The sequence below is a fragment of the Muntiacus reevesi genome, chromosome X, assembly GCF_963930625.1.
Source record: "Muntiacus reevesi chromosome X, mMunRee1.1, whole genome shotgun sequence".
Lineage (NCBI taxonomy): Eukaryota > Metazoa > Chordata > Mammalia > Artiodactyla > Cervidae > Muntiacus > Muntiacus reevesi.
Genome location: NC_089271.1, coordinates 10,581,954 through 10,606,241, shown reverse-complemented (window position 1 = coordinate 10,606,241; position 24,288 = coordinate 10,581,954). Strand labels below are relative to the sequence as shown.

At 43.3% G+C, this 24,288-nt stretch overlaps 1 protein-coding gene across 1 annotated transcript in view; it reads right to left on the bottom strand.

Annotated features, from left to right (window-relative positions):
- The window catches only part of FRMPD4 (FERM and PDZ domain containing 4), a 513,884-nt gene that overhangs the window by 80,284 nt on the left and 409,312 nt on the right, over positions 1–24,288 (bottom strand). Inside the window, exons 3-4 of the mRNA XM_065915564.1 lie at positions 16,232–16,392; positions 11,841–11,943 (exon numbers count right to left, since the gene is read on the bottom strand). Coding sequence (XP_065771636.1) covers positions 11,841–11,943; positions 16,232–16,392 — 264 coding nt within the window. The remainder of the gene's footprint in view (positions 1–11,840; positions 11,944–16,231; positions 16,393–24,288) is intronic.

The following is a 24,288-nucleotide window of genomic DNA, read 5'->3' as shown; positions in this document are numbered from 1 at the left end:
TCAATGAAGAACAGCCTGTTCCACCTCTAATATCCTTGATTTAACATTAAATATAAATGAAAACACCCTAGGGTAGGGTGCTCGGAGCCTGTGATGAAAACTCAGTTCTTACAAGCTTCTTGTAAAAATCCAAGAATGCCAGCCCACAAAGCAATCCCATTTTATTAGACACAGAGATGTAGACTATTTTGTGCATAAAAATATAAATGGAACAGCAGCAAGAAGCTAAAAGGGAAAGAAGGATGTTTAACAATGATAAGTTCTCACATGGGGAAAAAATAACAAATCTTTTGTTTTCAAGGTCTTTTATTATTTGACCTAGAATCGGTAACAAATCTCACCTTGGCTGTTTAGGCTGGAAAGTCTCAGAATACAAAAAACCACAGATGTTGAAATAAACGTGAAATCCTATTTGGAATCATAACATATTACAATTGCTTCTGTCTAAATGGCAAGATCTACACTTTGGGGTCCTTTTCTGTCTAACCATGTATATCACATGGAGATAATGTCTATGTTTTATCTTCTCGGTTGTTTTCAAATGGCTTATTGACTACTTTTTAATGTCTACTACATGGTGGTATAGAAATTTGGCACTCTTAATAAAGACTGATTTAAAACATACAGAATACTAATACTAATAAGCAAAGGTGTTGAAATTAAGGCCAGTTTCAGAGACATGAGCTCATATGTATGTATGTGGAATTGAAAAGTATTTCAGAGTGGAAAAATGGGACTAAAGAAAGTCCCCATTTTCCTTGCTTCTATATATCATCCAACATTTAAAAAAAGACTAGGTAGTTTACACGTGGTAAGAACATGCCATTTCTTTGTATTACTAAATAATGCACCTTTACTCTGAACTCCTGACGAGTTGGCTGGTGGGTAACACATTCTCAGTTATGTCTTGGAAGAGTCCCCCCCTTGGCTGGGTCATGCAAGGGTCCTGGGGATGATAATCAGCTCTCAACATTCAGGAAAGATGCTCTGGGGGCTGAATCCACACATCCCCCACAGACTGACCTGCTCAATATCTCAGGGTCCCTTAGGCATTGAATGGCAGCAGGGAGTCCGAGAAGATGGACACCAAAGGGACACTGGGCTGACTTCCTGGCTTCACCAGGTATTGCTCAATGGACCTTGACCAAATCACAGAACTTTCCAGTTGAGTTCAGTGCCTTGCATTTAGTTAGCACTTGCCAAATCTTGTTTGCTGACCTATGTGTGTGTGTGCTCCGTTGTTCAGTTGTGTCTGACTCTGCGACCCCATGAATTGTAGCCCACCAGGCTCCTCTGTCCAAGGAATTGTCCAGCAAGAATGCTGGAGTGGTTGCCACTTTCTCCTCCAGGGGATCTTCCTGATCCAGGGATTGAACCTGTGTCTCCTGCATGTACTGCATTGGCAGGTTGATTCTTTACCACCGAGCCACCCGAGAAGCCCTTAACTATAAATGAGTCCAATCACAGAAATGTGCCAGAATGTGTGTATGTGGCCCAGAAAAAGGCTTAATAAATGGTGGCTGCTTTCCTTTTGGTTTTTTAAAAAGATATTTCCGAACAAGTGCCTCTTTCAACAGCTTCTGTTTCCATGGGAAAAAAAAGGTAGCAAAGAGTGTCAGGGGAGTACAAAACCTCTCTGTATCTTACTTGTTCAAAGAATCCTTTTCTGCCTCAGATTTATGTCAGGACATTTTTATAGATCCTATTTATAACTAAAATCCACTATCTTACCATTCTGTTTATGAACTTGGGGGTCTCTGCTACCACACCAGCTGGGTTCCCAGCAGGGAGAGGGTGGATGTTGATAATTGCTACCTCCCTGCTGCCTCCTCCCTGCTCTGTTGCTTGGGAACAGGGACAAGACTTGCCTCATTACCTCCTTCCTCTCTTCTCAACCATCTCCTGGATATGGTGCCATCTTGGAACATTCCACCCACTGGAACCAATCATCTGCAGGAATTTGAAATTTGCACCTTCTTGATGAAAAGGTATGAGGCATTGTCTATTGACTACGGGAAGCTTACGCTGGAAGCACTTCATAATAATCATCTCCAGTGGTTCCTCAATGGGGTGGGGGCATTCCCAGTGATGGGGGGAGCACCACCAGGATTTAGTGAATGAGGTCAGTTGTTAAATGTCCTTCCATTCAAAGACAGAGCTGTGCAATGAAACATGATCTCGGATGGAATGCCTATGGCTCTCTATCCCCACGTTTTGAGGGGTGAGGTCTCTCAAGCCTACAGGCTAAATCGGTTGACATTCTTGTTTGTGTAAATAAGGTTCTATTGGAACGCAGCCATATCTCTTTGTTTACATATTAATTATGGCTGTTTATGTGCTAGATGGCAGAGTTGAGTTGTGGCAGAGACCATGGCCTGCAAAGCCTAAAATATCTATTGTCTGGTCCTTCACAGAAAAAGTTTGCTGATGCCTGGTTTAGGTCATTTGTAACCTACTCTCAACCTCAGGAGGGCACACACCAAATACCCCTGCATCTTTGCACACTCCATCCTCCCATTTGACAAACACTCTTGTTCCAGCCGGAATACACTGCATACCTCATCCCACCACTGCCCGCCTGTGTGGTCCCCCAAGTCAAATTCAACGCCAAGCACTTCTAGGTTCTAGCACCTGCAGCATGAGCCCTAGCTGCCTTTGAAAACTCAGAGGTTTAGGGCTTTTAAATTGCTCTCCCAAGAGATGTTAAACCTGAAAGATGAGACTTCTACCCAGCATCCTCTCTGGTTTAGGTTGACTTCTGGGTTTGTGCTCCAATCCCTCAGAAGCAGCAATGACGGCATCTGACATACAGGGAACAGTGGGCAACAAGTGACAAAGTACTCCCCTGCGCATCACCTCTTTCGACCTTGAAACAGAGCCTTCCAAGTGAAAATTCTAAGTGATGATGCTGATGGTAACCTGAACAAAGGCAAAAGGAACTCAAATTTATGAGGAGTGGGGTTTCTGATCTTACCCCACTAAGACTTTTCAGTTCAGTTCAGTTGCACCGTCGTGTCCGACTCTGAGACCCCATGGACTACAGCACACCAGGCTTCCCTGTCCATCACCAACTCCCGGAGTTTACCCAAACTCATGTCTGTTGAGTCGGTGATGCCATCCAACCATCTCATCCTATGTCATCCCCTTCTCTTCCTACATTCAATCTTTCCCAGCATCAGAGTCTTTTCTAGTTGGTCAGTTCTTCGAATCAGGTGGCCAAAGTATTGGAGTTTCAGCTTCCACATCAGTCCTTCCAATGAACATTCAGGACTGATTTCCTTCAGGATTGACTTGTTTGATTTCGCAGTCCAAGGGACTCTCAAGAGTCTTCTCCAACACCACAGTTCAAAAGCATCAATTCTTTGGCGCTCAGCTTTCTTTATAGTCCAACTCACATCCATACATGACTACTGGAAAAACCATAGCTTTGACTAGACAGATCTTTGTTGACAAAATAATGTCTCTGCTTTTTAATATGCTGTCTAGGTTTGTCATAGTTTTTCTTCCAAGGAGCAAGCGTCTTTTAATTTCATGGCTGCTTTTAATTTCACCATCTGCAGTGAATTTGGAGCCTAAGAAAATAAAGTCTCTCATTGTTTACATTGTTTCCCCATCTATTTGCCATGAAGTGATGGGGCCAGATGCCATGATCTTAGTTTTTTGAAAGGTAAGTTTTAAGCCAGCTTTTTCACTCTCCTCTCACTTTCATCAAGAGGCTCTTTAGTTCCTCTTCTCTTTCTGCCATAAGGGTGGTGTCATCTGTATATTGGAGGTTACTGATATTTCTCCTGGCAATTTTCACTCCAGCTTGTGCTTTATCCAGCCTGGCATTTCACATGACATACTCTGCATAGAAGTTAAATAAGCAGGGTGACAATATACTGCCTTGATGTACTCCTTTCCCAATTTGCAACCAGTCCATTCTTCCATGTCCCGTTCTAACTGTTCCTCTTGACCTGCAAACAGGTTTCTCAGCAGACAGGTAAGGTGGTGTGATATTCCCATCTCTTTAAGAATTTTCCAGTTTGTTTTGATCCATACAATCAAAAGCTTTAGCATAGTCAATGAAGCAGAAATAGATGTTTTTCTGGGACTCTCTTGCTTTTTCAATGATCCAACAGATGTTGGCAATTTGATCTCTGGTTCCTCTGCCTTCTCTAAATCTGGCTTTCAATGAATAGCAGGACAATATTTTGAAATATTCACTGATGTTCACCTCCAAGCCCATTTCTTTCTCTGCATGGTCTGCTCTTTTGTTTTTTCTATGGTCAGCCAGACAACATGCCATCATGAGTGCAGGACAAGACAACATACCTAGATAAATATCTAGATTCCAGGAGCTGAGGGCTAGGAAGGATATTCTATAAATGAGAGTGAACCTCCTTCCTCTCCAGAATGGGAACCTGGGAGAGATGGAGAGTGTTTTGGGGAAAGCAGAAGAGCACCAACTTGTGGGTGCCTGGGAAAGGACTGGGGTGCTTCCCCTCTTCTGAGAAGCTGGTTCTCTGGGAAGAATCACTTCGGAACCACCACATAGCCTTGTGAAATTAAAGAGTACACTGACCTATGTCTAACAAGAATCTGGAAGGTGACAAGATCACAGAAGGAATTAACCTTGGAATTATTCGGTGTCCCATTATGGCTCAGGAGGGGCAAGGGTACAGAGACATGGCTTTGGAAGGGTTGAAAGTGGTGAACAAGGGATAACAGTAGCTCCCTGCCTATCTGAGTGATCAAAAGTGGACCAGATGGGCACAAAGATGTCTCAGTGAATTCTAGTGAGATCGATGATGAGGCCAAAAACAGGACACACACTTCACCTTTCCAACGCCTCCTCCCATTGCACCAAGCCCTGTAAATGTAGACTCCGCACCACAGCAAATGAGATGAACTGACCATGCCCTAGGATAAGGATTTGGAATAAAATTTAGATTATTACACATAACAGATAAATAACAATGCACATCTGAGGGTATGGCCTGAGATTCCTGCCAACCACAACTTCCACTGCGTTGCGTGTAAAAACAGAATCTGGCCTTGAACACCTGAGACCCTCTACTAAAATATCTAGGGAATTAGGTTTATAGCTTGATCCTGAGCATGTTCTGACCACAGGCTCACCAAGATAACTTTTTTTTTCTTTTCAGCTACTTATACAAAGGGCATGGAAGAATTTATAAATTGTTAGTTCTAAAGGATTAATAGAACATGGCATAAGGCCAATAATTATCTTTTTCCATTTTTGTTCTTAATGCAAGTAAAGTACTTGTTCTTACAAGGTAAAACATTCAGTAGTCTCAAACATAGGAGATCACTGAAAACATGCCTGAGCTTACATTTTTCTCTGCTTCTTCTATCTCCAGCATTGATTTTCCATGCATGAGTTGCTATTATAACCTTTATGAACTATGGACTCAAATCTCCTTTTCTACTTTATCCATATTAGAATGTTTCCCCACACTTTCCATCTTCTAGCATCCCAAACTTCTTTCTCCCCAGGCACTATAATTTGCAATTGTCAGAAAACGTGTACACTGCAAATGTGTATTAGGTGAGACCACCATCTGTAACCTCAGCATACCGAGGGGCTGTTCCTTTGTGTTTTCACTGAAAGTGCTTGCTGGTTTTACTCCAGAAAGGCTTTATTATGTCATACACCATCATGCATATTTTATGTGCGAGATGCTCAGTAGATGTTCGTTGCTTTGTTACTTTACTACGAAGCACCAAGAGGCATCTAAGCCCAGCTGAAATTAGGAAGGTGACCTTCTGAATATATTCTTCTATAGAAACAATGCTCTTGGAACGTGATCTGATGAGGAGGGACTGACTAAAAGACAGAAATTGTTGGATGGATCCCTTCTAAATGCTTCATTTCACTCTTACTAAGCTTACCAGGCTCCCACTGACCACAGCGAGCAAGTACTCCTGAGCTCCTCCTACAAAAATCAAGACAAGCATTGGGCCAACCTGTGATAGGAGACAGGCTATTTTGTCGAACCTGAAATTGGAATGGAGGTGTCGATGGGGTGGAGGTACTAAGATCCAGATTCTAGAGCCCCTTTCCGGCTCTGTTGTTTGCTGGGTCCACTAAGAACCTAAGACACCAGATAGCTGGCTTGGTCCCTTTGAACTACGAGGGCCCAGTCATTTGTACTAGCTTTCTACTACTCCCACTGCATGTCCCCTTCCTGGCCCCGAGCAACTGTCCAGGTTAAGCAAGTGCTTCAGCCTCTCTAAGCCTCAGTTTCCACTCTGTAATTGGGTACGATAAACACTACGGGCCCGCACGGCTGTCGTGAAGGCTACACAGAAGGGGCGGGTTAAGAGCATTCACTTAGGAGCCAGGCTTGGTTTCCCTGCACTGCTTACTAGCCATGGGATCTTGAGCATATTTGTTAACTTCCCTGTATCTCAATTTCCCCATCTGTGCATCCTGTGCATGCTAAGTGGCTTCAGCTGTGTCTGACTTTGCGACCCCATGGACTTGGAGGGCATCAGGTTTCTCTGTCCATGGGATTCTCCAGGCAAGAATACTGGAGGGGGTTGCTATGCCCTTCTCCAGGGGATCGTTCTGACTCAGTGATTCTTTACCAGCTGAGCGACCAGGGAAGCCCAATAATACTGGAGTGGGTAGCCTATCCCTTCTCCAGCAGATTTTCCCAACCTGGAATCGATCTGGGGTCTCCTGCACTGCAGGCTGATTCTTTACCAGCTGAGCTACCAGGGAAGCCCTGATGAAGGAGGGCGGAAGCAAATGTTGAGATTGTGATTCAGGACGTTTATCTAGGCAATGGATATTTCCATGTCTGCCGGTTGAAAAGTGAGTGTCTCTCAGGAGGGTCTGGGGTTCCCAGAGACAAGCGAAAGATCCATTTTACAACTCCCTCTTTGTATATAAACATGTCCATCCAGGCAGGACCAACAGTCCCCCTCTCCCACCGTCACTACATTCCTGCGAATTCTTGTTCACCCCCATGGAACATTTCCACCCAACATCCCAACACGATCCTCCCACTAAATAGAGTGCAATTACTTAGTAGTAGGAATCCTGTATTTATACACTACCAGCATTCTACATGACATTTGCTATCCCCTTAATGCTCAATAATTGTGAGCCCTGTAAATTAATTAAAGAAATTTAAAAAATGAATCTAATTGGATTGGCTAGTCTTGGGGGAATGGAGCATGATTCCTAAGGTCTATGAGCAATTATATGTCACAGCTTTTTAAAAATAAAATTTTGGAGACTGTTTTAAGTTAATTTGTCTAATTGTGAAAAGTCAAGGGAAATTACCCTTGGATACTTCTAAAGAGGAAAGATATGGCAATTTGCAAAGGGCATGAATTCCTCAAAGATTTCAGTCTTCCACCACTAGAAAGTGTGAGTTAGAGTTAACAATTTAGAAAACTATGAAATGAACGGAACTCATCTAATTTCAGTTGCTGCAATTATAGTTCTTTTTGAGGATACATGAAAAAACCAAAATGTGGTTACTATAGCAGTAAATTGGTCTCCCAAAAACTCTTTCATTTTCTCAAGAAAAAAAAATTCTACAATAGAGCAGCCAAATGATAAGAAAAATAATCCACAAAGAAACACAAATATATCTAGAAACAAAAAATGATCCATGAGCGAAAGTGGCAATGGGAAAAAAAAAAAGACCAAAATAAGACCAAACTATGTGGGCAAGTAAGTGGATGCCAATTTTTAAAGAGAGAATTTTACAGTGTTATTAAAAAGATGAGGGTTTTCCCAAATTTCCTCAATGGGTAAGAAAATGAGATATTTTATCAAACAGAAAGGGAATTCATCTTGTGTAAGATACAGACATTAAAACACATATCAGCTGTGAAGCCCAATAAAAAAGAGACTCTTACAGGAGCTGAATTTTCAATGGAGTATACATATGGCAGATAGAAGACTAAACTTGTAGAAAGACACATGAAAATTTTCTAATGGATGAACTTTTTCATTAGTGAGAAATGCAGAAAATTCTGGTTTAATGAGTTTGAAGGTATCTGCTACAATAACTACAAAACCAGCTGCATTTCACCTCTGTCAACTGCACTGTCAGTGTATTAGATTTGTTTGATTAAAATAAAGTACCCTGTTACTTTTATAAAAGTACATTTACTGCTCTGAGATGAAAAGGGAGCAAGTTTTAGGATGATGTGCGCACCCTCTCAGTACATCCAGGCCTATGTGTTTGATTTGTTTTTAATGTCTTTTATTGATTTGTGGCTGTGCTGGGTCTTTGTTGCTGTGTGGGCTTTTCCAAGTTTCGGCGAGCTGGGGCTACTCTCCAGTTACGGTGCTCAGGCTTCTCATTGACGTGGTTTCTGCTGTTGTGGAGGCTTGGTTGCTCTGTGGCACGTGGTATCTTCCCAGACCAGGAATCCAACCCATGTCTCCAGCATTGGCAGGTGGATTCTTTACCACTGAGCCATCAGGGAAGCCCCGGGCCTATGTGTTTTTATCACTAACAAAACCCTTTCCAACCTGACAATTCCCACATGTGGCCAATGTGGGGGCTCGTCTGTCTTGAGGGGTCCCAAATGAACAGACGTGATGGAAGCTCCCTGAAGGCTTGGCTTTGGCCCACCTGTCCCTGTAGATCGGGTGCCTAGCTCAGTGGCCTGCATCTAAAGTAGGTGCTGTAAAAGCGTATGATAAATTGGTGGAAAAAACGTATGTTTTCCTGAGGGATGGATTCATTTATCTCACATTGAGACTCACAGAATAGCTGTAGGAGGGCTTGAAGAAAACCATCTAAATCATTGTTTGCGAAGAATGCTCTTCAGAGCCCACTCGCTTTCAACACATCGTTAGTGGGCACCTCCTGAGGGCCTGGCCTTGGCCCTCGCTGTGGGGACACTGCAGAGGACAACACAGACAAGGTTGCTTTTCTCACGGAACTCGGGATCCAGGTCACCTGATTTGACAACATCAAGCATCATTGCTGAATCAAACTGTGTCCCTGTCATCAATCACTGAGACAGCGGCCAAAGGATGCTCAGACTACATTCTAAAGTCAATTGCAAGCAAACGGGATTCGCCAGAACTTTCTAAAAGGCGGCAATTGACTTTAGAATGTAGAGGTGATGCCGCTTCTTTCCTTCTCCTTCCAGAAAGAGTGGGGGAGGACCAAGGAGCTGTGAGAAGTACCATGAGACTGTGAGAGCTCACGTCCCCCTGTCAGGGATGAAGTCCAGTGGGCGTCTTGAAACATAGCCAGTCTGCCTGGTGCCGTACCCAAGAGGTCTTGCAGGAAAGCTAGCGCCAAGTCGCTGCCCTCCTCTCCTGCCACCAAAGAACCCACAGGTGAGTCTCACGGAAGAGCCAGTATGGGCACTTCAGGAACACAATGGGGCTGACAGCCAATGCTAATCAGAGGAGAAGCCACAGTTCACCCTGAAAGGGCTTGAACTGTGACCTCAGCTCACCCTCGGCCACCTTAGGGATGTGGAAGGGGGCCGGACTGAGATAATGGCAAGAGAGTTTTACATACCTGCTTAAAAAGCATGACTGCTTTCCACATCAACCCATTTCAAACACCACACCCTATCATCAAGAATGTGGGAATCTTGCGGTAATCATAACCCCATCCTGAGTAAAATCCAATACATATATCATTTGGGTTTTAATCTAAATTTGGCTTAACCAAACAAAAGGTGATTGGTTACCTTAAAGTTTCCTAAAGAAGGGGTCAAACCTTTTCTGACAAGATCGGATAGTCAATATCTCCTTCCCTGTGGGCCCCAGGTCACTGCTGAAGGTACAGGGATCAGGCCTTCTTAGATCCTGATCTATCTAAATGAATGGGTGTGGCTGGTTTCCAAGAAAACGTTATTTATGGGTTTGGAAATTTGAATTTCAAATTATTTTTCTGTGGCACAAAATATTCTTTTATTTTTTGCCCAACTCTTTTAAAATGGTAAAAACCATTCTTAGCTGCTGGGCTGTCCAAAACAGGTGGCGGTTGGATTTGGATCGCAAGCTGTCGTCTGCTCTCCGCTCTTTTAATTGGTTCATCTATTCAACAACTCTTCACTGAGCTCCATTATATAAAAAGTGCGATACAGATTTTTTGTTTACAGAGATGCCATTTTCTTTCACGATGCTTTAAACCAGAAGGGAAAAATCTTTTTCTGAAAAAAAAAACAAAAATCTTTCTAAATGCCCCAAAAGGATGGCTAGGACATGATCACACGCTTAGATGACTTTTTCTCCATCTCTGTCTTGCAGCAGGCGATTCAGTCACAGCAAACACAAACAGAGATATTTTATTTCTTCTGTCATCCTCTGAGCACAGAAATCAATAGGACTGATCACAGGCGCGTGTGCTTAGGGGACAACACGAGGACCGTGCAACCTGTCATCAGCCCCACCACTCCAGGACATCAGCCCACAGAGGGCTCAGAGCCTGCCGGCCCAAGATGTGTCCCCACTGACACCCACATGCATCTCAAGAGAGACTGGTTTCTAAGCGGTCACATTCCAGCTTCCCCCCAAGGGCTCTACATGGCGGCAGCACTCCTGACCCCTGTGTTCCTGGTCCCCAGGAAGAATGGCTCCTGCCCCAGGGTGACCGACACACACCTCAGTGCTTGCTCCCCGGGAGGAAATCAAGGGGATTTGGACACCCCACGAGCACAGGCACTTTGCCAGCCAGTTGGGAAAGCTCCACTCTGAGGCCGGCACTAAAGTAGGGTGACCAGACCAACCACCTCTGAAGAAGCACCATCTCGGGATGTGGGCCCTTTGCTGCTAAAACTGGGATGGTTGGTTACCCTAAAAATAAGTCTCTATTTCTATTTCTCTGTCTTCTCACCAGTGTCCCAATTCCTCCCAGAAGGTGTGACTAGACAGTACTTCGGGGTAAAGCAGAAGCTGTACTAAGCTTGGGAAAGAAAGTTTCTCCAGAAAACCCTAGAAATACATTTTTGCCTTTCTCAGGGTACAAATGTACCTTTCTGTTACGAGAGAGCATAAGTGTTAGAAGATTCCTATCTCAGTTTATTTAAAGTGTCCTGAGAGCCTTCTGCTTCCATCTCGCCTCAGAAGATCAGTTTATAAAAGATGTCACACAAGCTAGTCAGTACCCCACGATGCTGGGCAGTATGAGGGGGTCCATGCATCTAACAGACACAGCTTCATTTGGAAAACTTCGCAAGACCCCTTTGCCCTAGATTCACCGTGGAAGTAGAACTCTCGTGGGCTTCAAAGAGGACTGTTGACCATGTTTTAACATCATATAAAATACATCTTCTGACACCCCTTTAAGAATATCACATAACATGATTTACATATATCCTGAAACTAAACCAATAAACCAAGCACATTTTAAAAACTGTTCTACTTTTGACCTCATGATCCTGTTACCTTGGTTGATGATTTAAAAATTCAGTAATGAATCACTCAGTCAAGTATGAAAAATCAGTGAACTGCATGTTTCTGTATCCATGCGATTACGTTTAGAAAAGTATTCACCACTTAAATTGAACTCAGCAATGGCATGTTGATCTCCTTGATTATGGAATATCAATGTGTTAGTTATTTTGAAAGGAAACAAAAATGCAACCCTTGGTTAGAGCAGTGGTAATAGGACTGTTTCATTCAGCGTCTGCAGCCCGAATGTTAACAGAACAGACATGTAGGTGTCTGTTTACAGAGCCTGGTGATTTACTTTAGAGGTCAGTGTCAACAGAACTTTCAAGGTGATTGGGTCAGCTTATGTTTCTGCTCTGAAATGGCCCATGGGAAGCCCATCCTCTGCAGAGTGAGGTCTCAGCGTTGCGCAGCCTCCCGATGGAGCCCGGCTGAGCAAGTCACTTACCTGACTAAGTCGATGACTCGCTCCCTTGGTGCGGCGCTGACTGCCTCATCGTTGATCATTACGATCTGATCTCCCGGGATCAGCTTGCCTTCAGACGGGCCACCTGGAGACAAAGGAGAGTGAAGAGCAGGTGAGAAGCCCATTGGTCATCCGTCCATGTGTAGCCTCTGCTCCTAGTCATGACTTCTTGTGAGCAATGGGTGTTATCAGCAAAAACAAACCCCACCCTCCCATGGGTCTTCTCTTCAATATCCTTGCCAACATTGGACAGAACTGGGGAGGTGGGTGGGAGCTTTGGGGAAGCACCTGAGGTCCAGGGTGCACCCGGGCTGATGAAATCAGAAGCTCTGGAGATGGGATTCAGGAATCATCATGGCTCTTAAACTTGCCAGGCAAGGTGGAGACTGGTAATGCTGCCCACACTTTAACAGGCATACGGATCACGTGGGAATGTGTTGCCCGGCAGACTGACCCTGTAGGTGAGGAAGACAGCAGGGGGACAGACGGCCTGTCCTAAAGGTCCTGGTGGCTGCTGAGGCTGCCGGCAGCTGCCCACACTCTGAGTGTCAGGGGCCTTAGAAGAAGCTATTCCTCCGACGGTAGCCGCTCAGCAGGGCTGATGCCTGGCAGCTGAAGTTTCGACCACCTGAGCACACCTGGATTTGAACACAGCTACATTTGCTTCCTCTGTACACCAGGGAGACGGCACACTGTGGGGGCCTGGAAGACAGCTGAACACGAGGGTGCCAGGAAGGACCTACAGGATTCGACTTTGGGTTATGGGTTTTGTGGAAGAGGGCTCAAAGAAGCAGGGCTTTGCTCTCAGCAACTGGGGGGAATTCTATTATGAGCATTTAATACGTATTGCCTGACAGGTGGGAGGAAGGAAGCTGGCTTTGGTAAGAAGTCGTGGTCCACCGTGACGGCTGGGAGATGAGGGCATTGGGTTGTTTCTATGGTTTGGACTGTGTCGGGATGTTTGTGGTGGGGCTCACGTGTGATTGCAGAGGATTTGTCATCCATCACAACCTCTTTCAATTGTTTTTCCAAGGAGCAAGTAGAGAACAAATATTTGTTGAGCATTTATTGTGTACCAGGCAACAGGCTAAGTGCTTTAACTAGTAACCTCACTGAATGCTATAATCCCTTCCATATAAGGACATGACTGAGGCTTACACAAGGGAAAAGAGTTGCCTGGAAGGGCTGGACTGAGTCTCAGCTTAGGTCTGTGAATGCTTCCATGTTCAAGGTGGCCAGGATCTCTTTTGAACTTCCTCCTCTAACTCAAAAACTGGTCACTGATAGCTCTCTTGACACATAAACTTAAAGACATAGCTGCATGAGGCACACATTTGTACTAAATAAAACCTGAAAGCTAATACTTGGATAATATGAATTGCCTTCACACGTCTAATGGAATTATCCCCTAAATACTGATTTGGTGCTATATGGTACTGGAATTTTAATTTTTTTCCAGAGGTCTATCTGGATAATAGGTGTAACTGAAAGGTTATTTTTCAAATGTTGTCAACTCATGTAGTGATTGAAATGGACACAATGCTCAGAACATGGAACTCAAAGTAAATCAGCTGTTGTCTACCCACCAGACATTTGGCATACATGTCTCTCAATCTGGGGGAGACATTTGTCTCCTTTCTGTGGAGTGAGATAGAGGGGAGAACCTTTATGTGGCCCCATATCAGTGATAGAAAACACTCATTTCCAGATGTGGGAACTGAGATTCAGTGTTTGCACACATAAGGAATTCTGAAAGTCACTTGAGGGACTTTTGATGATGACTGGATTACATATGAGCAAATCACTCAAATTCAAAGAAATGGTTAGAAGTCAAATGCTGGTCAAATACAGAAAAATGTCCAAAGTAACTGTTTGTAGAATGGATGCTAACTTATCTGACGAGAAAAACATGTGCAGATGAACAAGACTTAGTCTTACATTTGACCTATGTTTTTTGATCACATGGAAATACGCTTTCTTAAGCAAGAATTATAGGAGGAAGCAATATACAGTGCCTTCCGGAACATGAAGTCGGGGAATGCTTCAGAGGACTCTCATGCCCGTTACTCTGAAGGCTGGCTGGTCTGCTATAGAATAATCTGATCTTACCATTGGAATCACTTGACTTCAATAGAGTTATTTTATGACAGATACAATTTATATGACTGCATTTTAATTCTTAAAAATGATTGGAAACAGTGCTCTTTGACTTCAGTTTTTGCTTTTTCTACCCTTCTCAAAATTGTGTTAAAGTAGGTAAGAGTGTAGAAAAGTTGAGGCAAGGAAGGGAAGAGGCTAAAGGAACAGTAAGTCAATACAAGAAAATTAAAAACCAAACCCAAATCTCCAGTTAGCACTGAGGACATATACATTGGAGAATTCCACAGAGATGTTAAAGTGTCCCACTATTACAAAACTGCATACCCAATAGGACCCCATTGAGGAAAAAAAATGTGTGTGCACACACATATACATACATATAGCACTCTATATATGTTTATATATGAATGATACATAATACACGCAAATGTATAAACAGAAAGGTCTTACTATATGTATGCTCTCCATGTATGTTAATAATGGTTAATACTCAGTAGTTGGAACTCAGGTAATTTTTTAAAAACCTTTATCCTCTTACTATCTACATTTTTTTTTAAGAAGAACATATGAATTATTTCATTATTATAAAATACAAAAAATCTCTTTTAGAGAATAAAACTATCAAGTGCATTGAGTTCAACAACTATAATCTATAGCTAATAAAATAGAAAGCTCAGCAGACAAAGTATGAAGCTGTGTGATGAAGCAGTGGTAGTAGTGAACAGTGAACAGGAAACTTACTCTTCTCTGCACAAGTCTAGAGGTTGACTGTATCTGCAGTCTTTGCCCTGGGCCATATTGTGTCAAAATGAGGAAAAATGAAATCCACTTCAATGATTTATAATAGCCCACTAGTTGGCTTTCATTCCCCCTAACTGATAGACTCGACTGGCCGAATATTTTAGAGTTTAACATTAACATTAACAGATATTAACCTGGCATCCTTCCAATGCATTTCTTTCCCTCCCTATGATCCTCCTTATCCAAAGGATGTAGAGAAGATACATCACACTAAAATGGAGGGGAGTTAACACGAAAGCTAAAAACAATCTAATAAGAGCAGAGGCAGGATTCAAGTCCATCAAACCCAGGCAGTCTGATGCCAGAGTCTGCACTCTTGACTGCACATTTGACTGCACATTTTCCTTTTGAACTCTTACTGATTTGCAAAATACTGGAGAAAAACAGCATAGAAGATACTTTCCTTTTGTCTGAAAATAAATCCAGTAGAAGTTCATTAAAATAAGTACATAAATAAACATAATTAATGAATAATAGAAAGAGCATGGTTTCTGGCAAAGGCAAAGGCAGCCCACGTCAGGCAATGATATCACAGTCCATTATATTCAACTGCATTGATAGTGGGACATCTTTACACTGAGAATGACTGAGACCAAGTACATTCATTATCTGATCCTATGATAGAATTTAAGAGATTTGCCACACACTGTATCAGTTAGCATTTACAGTAAAACAAGACATCCCCAAACTCAGCAAGGTTTCCTTTCATGCTTATGGGTCTTTAAAATGACTGTAGATTGGCTGATCAAGGGCAAAGTTAGCCGGGCAGTTGTGCTGAACACTGAAGGTCAGTCTGTAACTTAGCTCTCAACTGCAGGCTGGTTGCCTCGCAGGTTCATTTAGGAGCTCAGGCTGAAGGGGTAGCAGCCACTTCAGGGAAACTTTTTATGTCTATGGCAGAAACCCAAGAAACGAGCTCAACTAAGCAAGCACATTTCAAGTCTTTGCTTATGTCATCTTTATGTCATCATCTAATATGACACTGGTCAAAGTCAATCATCTGGTTCAACCCAACAGCTATGGGGTAGCGAAGTATCTTCTGCCTCTAGTGGGAAGAGAGGGGAGTACATTTTTGTAAAAGAATCCAACCACCCTCAAAGACCTAAATCCTAGAGAAACTTAACTACAACTTTCTGGTAAGGAGTTTGTCCGGAGCTGACTGAAAACAGCACAATGCTTGCCTCTTAATACATGCATTCGTACATTAAGAAGTGGGTCATTTCCATGGTAACAAATGATGGATCGGTGTTTAGCTAAGTCTGGCAATATGATGGATTTGGAAGTTTAAAACCTCGTTTGCAGAGCCATTTTTGTACCTCTGCTGGTCTGGCTTTACCCAGGTGTGGGGAAAACTTAACTAGACTTCACAGACTGAGACGGAACAGTATGAAACTTATGAAATGGAACACTGGTCATGCTGGCATGGGGTGGCAAAAGGTCCCGGAGACGAAGCAGCGGGGTTGGGTGCTTACCTGGTGTTACTGAGCGGACGACCACAGGCTTCTCACTCCCTGCCACGAAACCAAACCCCAGCACAGGGTCCCTCCTCATCTCCACCCTCCGCGGGGCTGGAGGGATGATTGGGCAGCTCTCCAGCCGAGGGTCATCAAATGGGATTGCTTGTGTCATGTGACTGTGGGCAAAGCACACACAAGAGAGACGAGGCATCAGTGTATGAGTTTTAGGTCACAGCACCTTCTCTAGTTGCAAACCCTTCTATTCTCTGTTGGGGAGACAGCAGGGAAGATGTGGGGAGATGCACTGTCATGCTTCTTCCTTGAGCACCTCAGGCCCACATCTGCTTCAGGCCTTTGTACTGGCTACTCCTCACCCTGAAATCATTGTGTTGCAGATAAGTGTGTGGCCCACTCTCATCTCTCTCAAGTCTGTGCTTAAATGTGGATCTTAAAGAGGACTAACCTGATTACACATGCACACTTAAAATCACAGTCCTGCCTCCCCCTTTCCCTCTTCTATTTTTTTTTCCTGTTGTTGTTCCAAAGCACTAATCACTTGCTAACATGCTATGGAACGTACTTAATCATTCTGTTCTCCATACCAGAATGTAAGCTTCATGAAGCCAAGGAATTTTGTTTCATTCTCTGATTTATCCCAGGTGCCTAGAATACTGCCTGACACATAGTGGACTCTAAATAAATAACTGAATTACCGAGTAGAGAAAAAGACAACTCTTTATCAAATTATAACTGATCTGCTGAGAAAGAATCTCAGACTATGCTGGACCTTTAGTGGGTAACACGTATGGCTTCTGATTCCAGCGAAATGGAAGTGATGGGGATCATTTGGGTGGCAATGGGTTATGCTGGTGTCAAATACAGTCTCCTTTTCAAAGTTGAGGAATTAACTCTTGGTGTTTCTGTTCCAGAAAAAAACATTCAAATGATTTAAATGTTTTTGTTAACACCTAAACATTGGAAGGTTTATCGATAATTGAAACTTGAAATCTGAATAGCCTTCAAAAATTTTCAAAATGCTTCCATAAACAGCTCATTTGATCCACAAAACAACTTTAAGCATGAAAGAGCAGAGCAGGTATTATTATCTGCATTGTGCAGAGAGGAAACTGAGAATGGTGGCTTATTGTCACTCAGGGCCCATGTCCCAGAGTCAGGTTGAAAATCAGCTCCTGGAAGCCTTCACTCATGCACATCATCTAAGGCAGACTTCATTGGAGAGGAGTTATTAGTTTGAACACCAGAAATCTCCTTAAATATGTAAGCCAAGATTATTTCAGTGACACAGACTTAATTCAATTTCTCTCTCTCTAATCTTCTTCAATAAGTAAAAGATCATTTTAAAATACCGTGAAAAGATGCTACTCTACACACCATCTGGACAATGTATTGTTTAAATGTAATCAAGAAGGAAAGTGAAGGAGGAACCCTGTGGGCCTTCAGTGTAATTCATAAGAGTTGAGAAAAATCAATGAAAACCCTCTTTTTGGCATATATCACTGGCCAGGAAAATAGAAGTTTAAAATCCCTTTGAAACAGAAAGGAAGGAAATGTCTTTTCGATCCAGCAGTTGGTGATCTGGAACACCAGCAAAAAGAGAAGTGTTAGTCGCAAATGAACCCGTTGTGGGTCATGTGCTGACACTCATCTGTTACCTCCTTTCATCTTCACAAGCCCCACTGATAGAAGGGATTGGACCCCACCACCTCCTCTTTGTAAATGCCCAAAGAGGAAGAAGAACTGGGCCAGGATCACACTCTTCTCAGGTGTAAAGCCAGGTGCCATTCACACCAGGTCTTCTGATTCTGAGCGTCATGTGCTCGACCAGCTACATCATTGGCGAGCACAGGGCAGAAGGAGAACGCGGGGCCCTCCTTCCACCAGGACTGAGATCTTCAGGACAGCAAGAAGGTGAAACCCGGTCCAGAGTCCTGTGTGACTGCAGCATCACATCCCCATGAGTCCGGCCTTGGTAGGGTGCTATCTCCAAAGTCTCACTGGAGCAGTGGCCTCCACAGCAGTACGTGAGGTGGATGGTCCCTTCCCTCCCTGGTGCCGGCCCCGCACTCCACTGAGGCAGGGGCTACTTCCCCGCACCCCCGGCTCATGGCCACGCCTAGCCACGAGGCTGACCCGCTCTGGGGGCGCCCGCTGCCTCCGACAGTAATCCTGGCTGATGGGCTCATCTACCGCCCTCTACCTGGTCACCTCCACGGAGGGCTGGAGGTGGACATTGTTGGAGCATCTGGGTATTTCTTCAGACCTGGTCCCTTGCTGGACTTGTACTTTTGTACTCAGGATGTAGTGGCAGCAAGGCAGCCACCAGCTACGTAGCAGCCTCCCTCAGCCATTGGCTGGAGCCCCAGTGGGCCCCTGACCCAAGCAAGAGTCCATGGGTGAGCAACAGGTCAACCAGTGACTGCTAGTGGCCCCTCTCAGCTATTGGTTGGTTCCACAGTAAGCCCCTCCCCCAGCTGAGGGAACAATCGTAATTGTCAATCAGGGAACTTTAGTGGCCCTGCTCAGCTATTGGTCGGTTCCACAGTAAGTCCTACCCCCAAGTGAGGGAACAGTAGTGACTGTCAAGCAGGGAGCTTTAGTGGCCCCCCTCGTCCATTGGTCGGTGCCACAGTGGGCCCCACTCCTCCTTCTGACATAAAAGGAGCCTGAATTATGACTGAGGGAAGGTGGTTTTTTGAGGTGCTCATCTGTCAGCTTCTCAGTCTGCCAGCTTTCAGAAGAAAGTTATTCCTTGCTCCAACAACTCATCTCCCAGACCGGAAACAGGCGTGGCTGTTTGTGCCTGTGGGTGAGTGGGGTTACCTGGGGGTCATGAACACTGTGCTGTTCTCTTGTGTCCTCTGTAAGAGGGCTCCATCTCAGAGTGTAACAAGAGAGAACAAACCTGACGCCATGTTGGATCTATATCTTTAGCTTTAACCCTTGTGCTGTGTTGTCTCTGCTTAGTCAAGCTGCCTCTGCATCTTTGTAAAAGAACATCGCCTTGTTGAAGGTTTATAGGAACATTGGAACCAGACCTATGTAAGAAGAAAGAATACTGACACGAAGAAGCTTGTAACAACCAGCCACACCCCTATTCCCTTTAGTATAAAAGAATTCTAACTCAGTTAATATGGAACTTCTCGACACTAGTTCACCATCTTCTTGGTTTGCTAGCTTTCTCAATGAAGCTGCTATTCCTTGTCCCCAAAACTTGTCCCTTGATTTAGTGGCCTGTTGTGTGGCGATCAGTTCGAGCTTGGGTTCAGTAACATGAGCGTGCTGTACTCTAGTTACATTTGGAAATACATCTCTCCTCTTATCCCCAGACGGAAGAAAGGAAAAATGGAGAGGAAATCCACATTCTTTGGCTCTGAGCTCCGAGTTTGCAACAGAATCCACAGAAGACATATTCTAAATGATGAAGAGGTCGCAGAGGTGATGTAGCTTGTTAATAATCATAGGAGTTGTGTTACAGAGAATCAAATTCTGGCTGGCACAACTCAGTTGCAAGTGTAGAGTGGGACTAGGGAAGGTGAGTCCCCATGTTGCTGCCGGTACTGTGAGAAGCTTCCAGCAGTGGTGCCCAAACTTTACTGCATATTAGAATCATCTGGAGAGCATTAAAAATCCTGAATGCTCAGGTTTCACCCCAGACTAACTATATCTAAGGGTGAAAGCCAGGATTACTTTTCATAAAAGATTTCTCAGGGGATTCCAAAGTGTAGCAATGTTTAGGGATCATTCACCTGTGCAGGGAAGGGTATGTTCTAGTACCTTCTAGATAACAGGAAAAGGGGCCACAACTAATGTCCCTAACAACCTCCTGGAGCATCCACTGCAAATGTAAGTTAAAATATTTACAGCATCTCTAGAAAGATCATCTTCTTTCCACTTACATGATTAAGTAAGTCTCCATTTTTTAATTTATCATTCACTTAATAAGTACTACAATATTATTTTATTAATATCTGACATTTATTAAACACTAATTTCATGCTAAGCCTCTTTCAAGATGCTTTCCATATGTTAGCTCATTTAATTCTCCAAAACAACATAAAATGCATTCATTTATTCATTTTGTTAACAAATGTTTATTGTACGCCCACTGGCTTCTCAGTTCTGGGGACACAACAGGAATGAAAGCAGAATGAAAAATACGATGTTCACTCTAGTGTACAGAGACAGGGAATAAACTAATGGGTAAGACACATGGCTTATCAGGTCATTATAAGCACTAAGGAGAAAAATAATGCAGGGAGGAAGGCTGCAGAGCTGGTGGGTGAGGATATTGCCAAGTTACACTAGGGGTCAGAAAATGATTGGAGGAGGTACATTTCAGTAGTGCAAAGGTCCTAAGGAGAAGTGAGAGCAGCCAGTGGTAGGGGGAGGTGGAAGCAGTGAGAGGAGTGGTAAAGAACTGATGAGCAGTTGAGATGACACAGGTTCTGAATGGAGGTGATGTGACAAATACCATACTGAGAACAGACAGGAGGGTGCCCTGGTGAGCAGGGAGGGCATTTCAGGTCCCACTGCATCAGTCCTGACAAATTATCACGGTGCCCTGGAACAGGGTGGGGGCAGATATGGCGAGAAATCCTTGGACTTTTAACATATTTGGAAGCCACTTTGACAGAGGAGGGTTGGGCTCCTACTTTGGCTCGTTCTTCCTGCACATAGGAGGGTGCCAGTGAGGAGGGACCTATGAGCATGCTATCTAGTGCAGGTTCCGAGTCTTGATGTACCCAAATTGCAGCAGACATTTACTCTTTAAGGAACTACAGGAAACACACAAATGCTCAGCTATAGGGCCAGTAGGGGAACTGGTATGCTAGTCTGGAATGAGACTCTGGAACCAGACTCTCTGAGTTCAAACCCTGGCCCCACCACTATCTAGCAGTGTCATGTGGACAAGTAACTTCATCATCCTGTACCTCAGTTTCCTTATCAAGGATAATAAAGGATAAGAAAGGTGATAATACAGGAAACAACCTCATCAGATCGCTGAGAAAATTAAATGAATGAACAGATATCAAGCACTTTGCAAACTCTCTCACATGTGGGAAGCACTCCAAAAGCACCCACTGTTATTTTCATCTCTTGAGCGCAATGAACAGAAAGGCATAGATTTCAGACATTATGAACTCATTCAATCTTAAAATATGAAAACAAACTCAGTGTTTCAATTGCCTATAGCCCAATGCTCAGTGAGATGCCTCACAAATCCTAAGTAAACTCTGAAGCCTTCAGTTTGAAGAGTCGTATCAAATGCAATGTCAGTAAACACAAAGAAACATTAACATGCATGAAGTAAAACAGTATCAGAAAACAGTTGAAGAAAATCTACGCTCCTCTAGCAACTGAATCAAGATTAGCAAGTTTTCCTCCTCTGTGTTTCAAAGACTGTTAAATGACCTTGGAGTGAGCCCAGATCATAAAGAAAGTGAGACGCACTAACTCCATTTTAAGGAGTGAGACTCGAGAGCAGGCCCTTTCATCCCAGATACTACCATCCTCTGTGTCAACAGAGAATCTGCCCTCAGTCCCTAACACTTCCCCACCCCAATAAAGTTTGAAACTTACAAGCAGGTGTGTATTTTGTGATTGCTGCCAGTTCTAGTATTTTCCCTTTTGTTTATTATTATTTTTAATTCTATTTGTTTTGCTTGCACTTAGTGGATAACCTTCCACTGTTATTATCATTTTCTGGATAAATAGGTTATATTTTCAGAATACATTATCTATAAATAATCAACCCCCTGTCTCTTTTCCAGTAAGAATGGATTCACACTAAAATGTTCCCCCATGAAACATCATTTTGCCCTTTGTGTTACACAAGTATTTTTTGGCTCTCTCCCTGTAATATTTTTTATAAAGATGCTTGAGTTCTTTTATAATGAGCTGAAAAAGCAACATCTTTTTACCTGCTGAACATGCTTCAGTGAATTCTGATGCTGAGCCTTGAGGAATACAATTGATGAGCTATACAAACTTTCAGCCCCTGCCCCAATCTTCTCCAAAAAACACACGCAAATAAGCTAGACATCTCTGACCTAAAAATCCATAGTGTATTAATTGAGATGGAAAATGTGTCCACTGAGATTAAATGAACAATCTTCCTGTTTTTGACAGATTCATTTCAAAAGGAATGATAGGAATTCTGCTGCCTAACTTCTCACAACAAAAGGAAAGGGCTTTCTTTGAACTCAAGAAGCTTTTCTTCCTCAGCAGAAATAAAAGACTGATACATCCAAAGTATCACAAAGAACTACTTTGACTAGTAAAATGTGCCCTGTAAGAAAACCTATTAATATAGTAATTACAGTTTTCCATTCACTTATTAGAGCCAGTGAGGTCCTTTATTGGAATACGTTCTGAGCAGAAATATCTTGGAAGAAGCAAAATTAGAAGCCATTACCTTTGGTGGGGAGTTAAAGAATATAGAAAGATGGCGGCAGGTGGGATCCCTAGGAAGTTAAGATTGGAATGAAAAGGAGTATAAATAAACACAGGTGCCTGAGTTCTGATTGAGAAGGTCACTGTTCGTGTTACCTTTCAGAGATGGGCAACTGTGATTCCATGAGAGCATTAAGCATCAACATAAAATATTCCCATCTAGGTAGCCCTGGTATGGGTTGGAGACAGCGGCATTCTTTATTTGCCCACTGGATGTGACTTGCCACTGGAAACCACATTGCTTTTCAGTGCCTGCCCACTGGACACATGACACACTTCTCCACCCCTTGACTCTGTTAACATCTCATTGCCCAAAGCGTGTCACATGGTTGAGCCCAGATATGAGAAACGAAACACACCTGTGTAGGTGGACATGAGCTCTTGCTTTTCTCTTGTCACCATGAGAAGACATTCTCAATGTCGCTGTCTGCCCTTCAGCTTGGGCTCTGGAATGGACACATGTGCAACAGACCAGAACCGGAACCTCAGTGAGGAGCCAAGTGAAACACAGCTGCCCCTCAGCCTAGATCAGCCAGCTGAATGAAGGGTAACAAATGATGATTGCTTTATGACACTGACTTTGGGGACGTTTGTTATGCACCAAAAGTTCGCTCATACTATCTGTAGTTCGTGTTTTCAGTAGTATTTAAAAACTCTGAAATACCACATCCAAAAAGGATTCTCTCTACCAACCCTATTCTCCGTAACACTGATGGCTAAATATATCACATTTTACAAACATCACAGACACTTCCACAGGAAACTTCTCCCCTCAATATCCCAGTTGACATGCAGCCACAGGCATTTCATGCCCTGTTCTTCATGATTTTCTCATATCTCTGACTGGAGTTGAGTAGTGGTGGCTCCCAAGCCAACATTCCAGAAGCCCTGTTGTGACCTGTGAGGTAGCCTAATAAGAAAGGCTCTGAGCAAAAGTCCTGAGCCAGACCAACTAGAGTGCCCTAGAATATGAATGTAAGTAGGAAGGAAAAAGAAAGCAGAAGTGTGAATTATTGAAGTTGATAGGTTACAACTCAGAAGGGATCATGAGGTAGATTAAACCCCAGGATATGTCTCCAGTAAGTCAAAATTAGGATGATGTGTGCAAAATAACACCCTGAAATGAATTTTTGCTTTCTTCTCATTGAGTTTTTTTCTCTTCCTTAACTAGTAAGATAGAAAGCCTTCATTCAGTTCCTTGCCTTAGGGAAGATGCATTTACCAGGGTCCAGAGCAAAAGCTGACACCAGAAACCCTCTCTCTTGACTTGTTTCCTTAACGTCTGAGCAACTTGACTTAGGAGTCAAGGGTAGAGGACCCCTGTGAGGTGGCAGAAAGTTCAGGAGAGATAGCTTGGTGGTAAGTCTAGCAAAGCACCAAGATCCATAGGCTGAGCCTAAAAAAATGTCAGAGTCAGTGAACTTCAGGGGACTATGAAGGCTCGGATTACAGTATCTTAGGATTGAAGACCACAGAAAGGCCTGCTTCAATTTCTGCTCTGCAGAGATTTGAGTATTCTCAAAAGGGATTTTTGAATATTCCACATGATTATATTTGAATTGCCAATCAGCAGAAATCTAATATGACAACACACATGA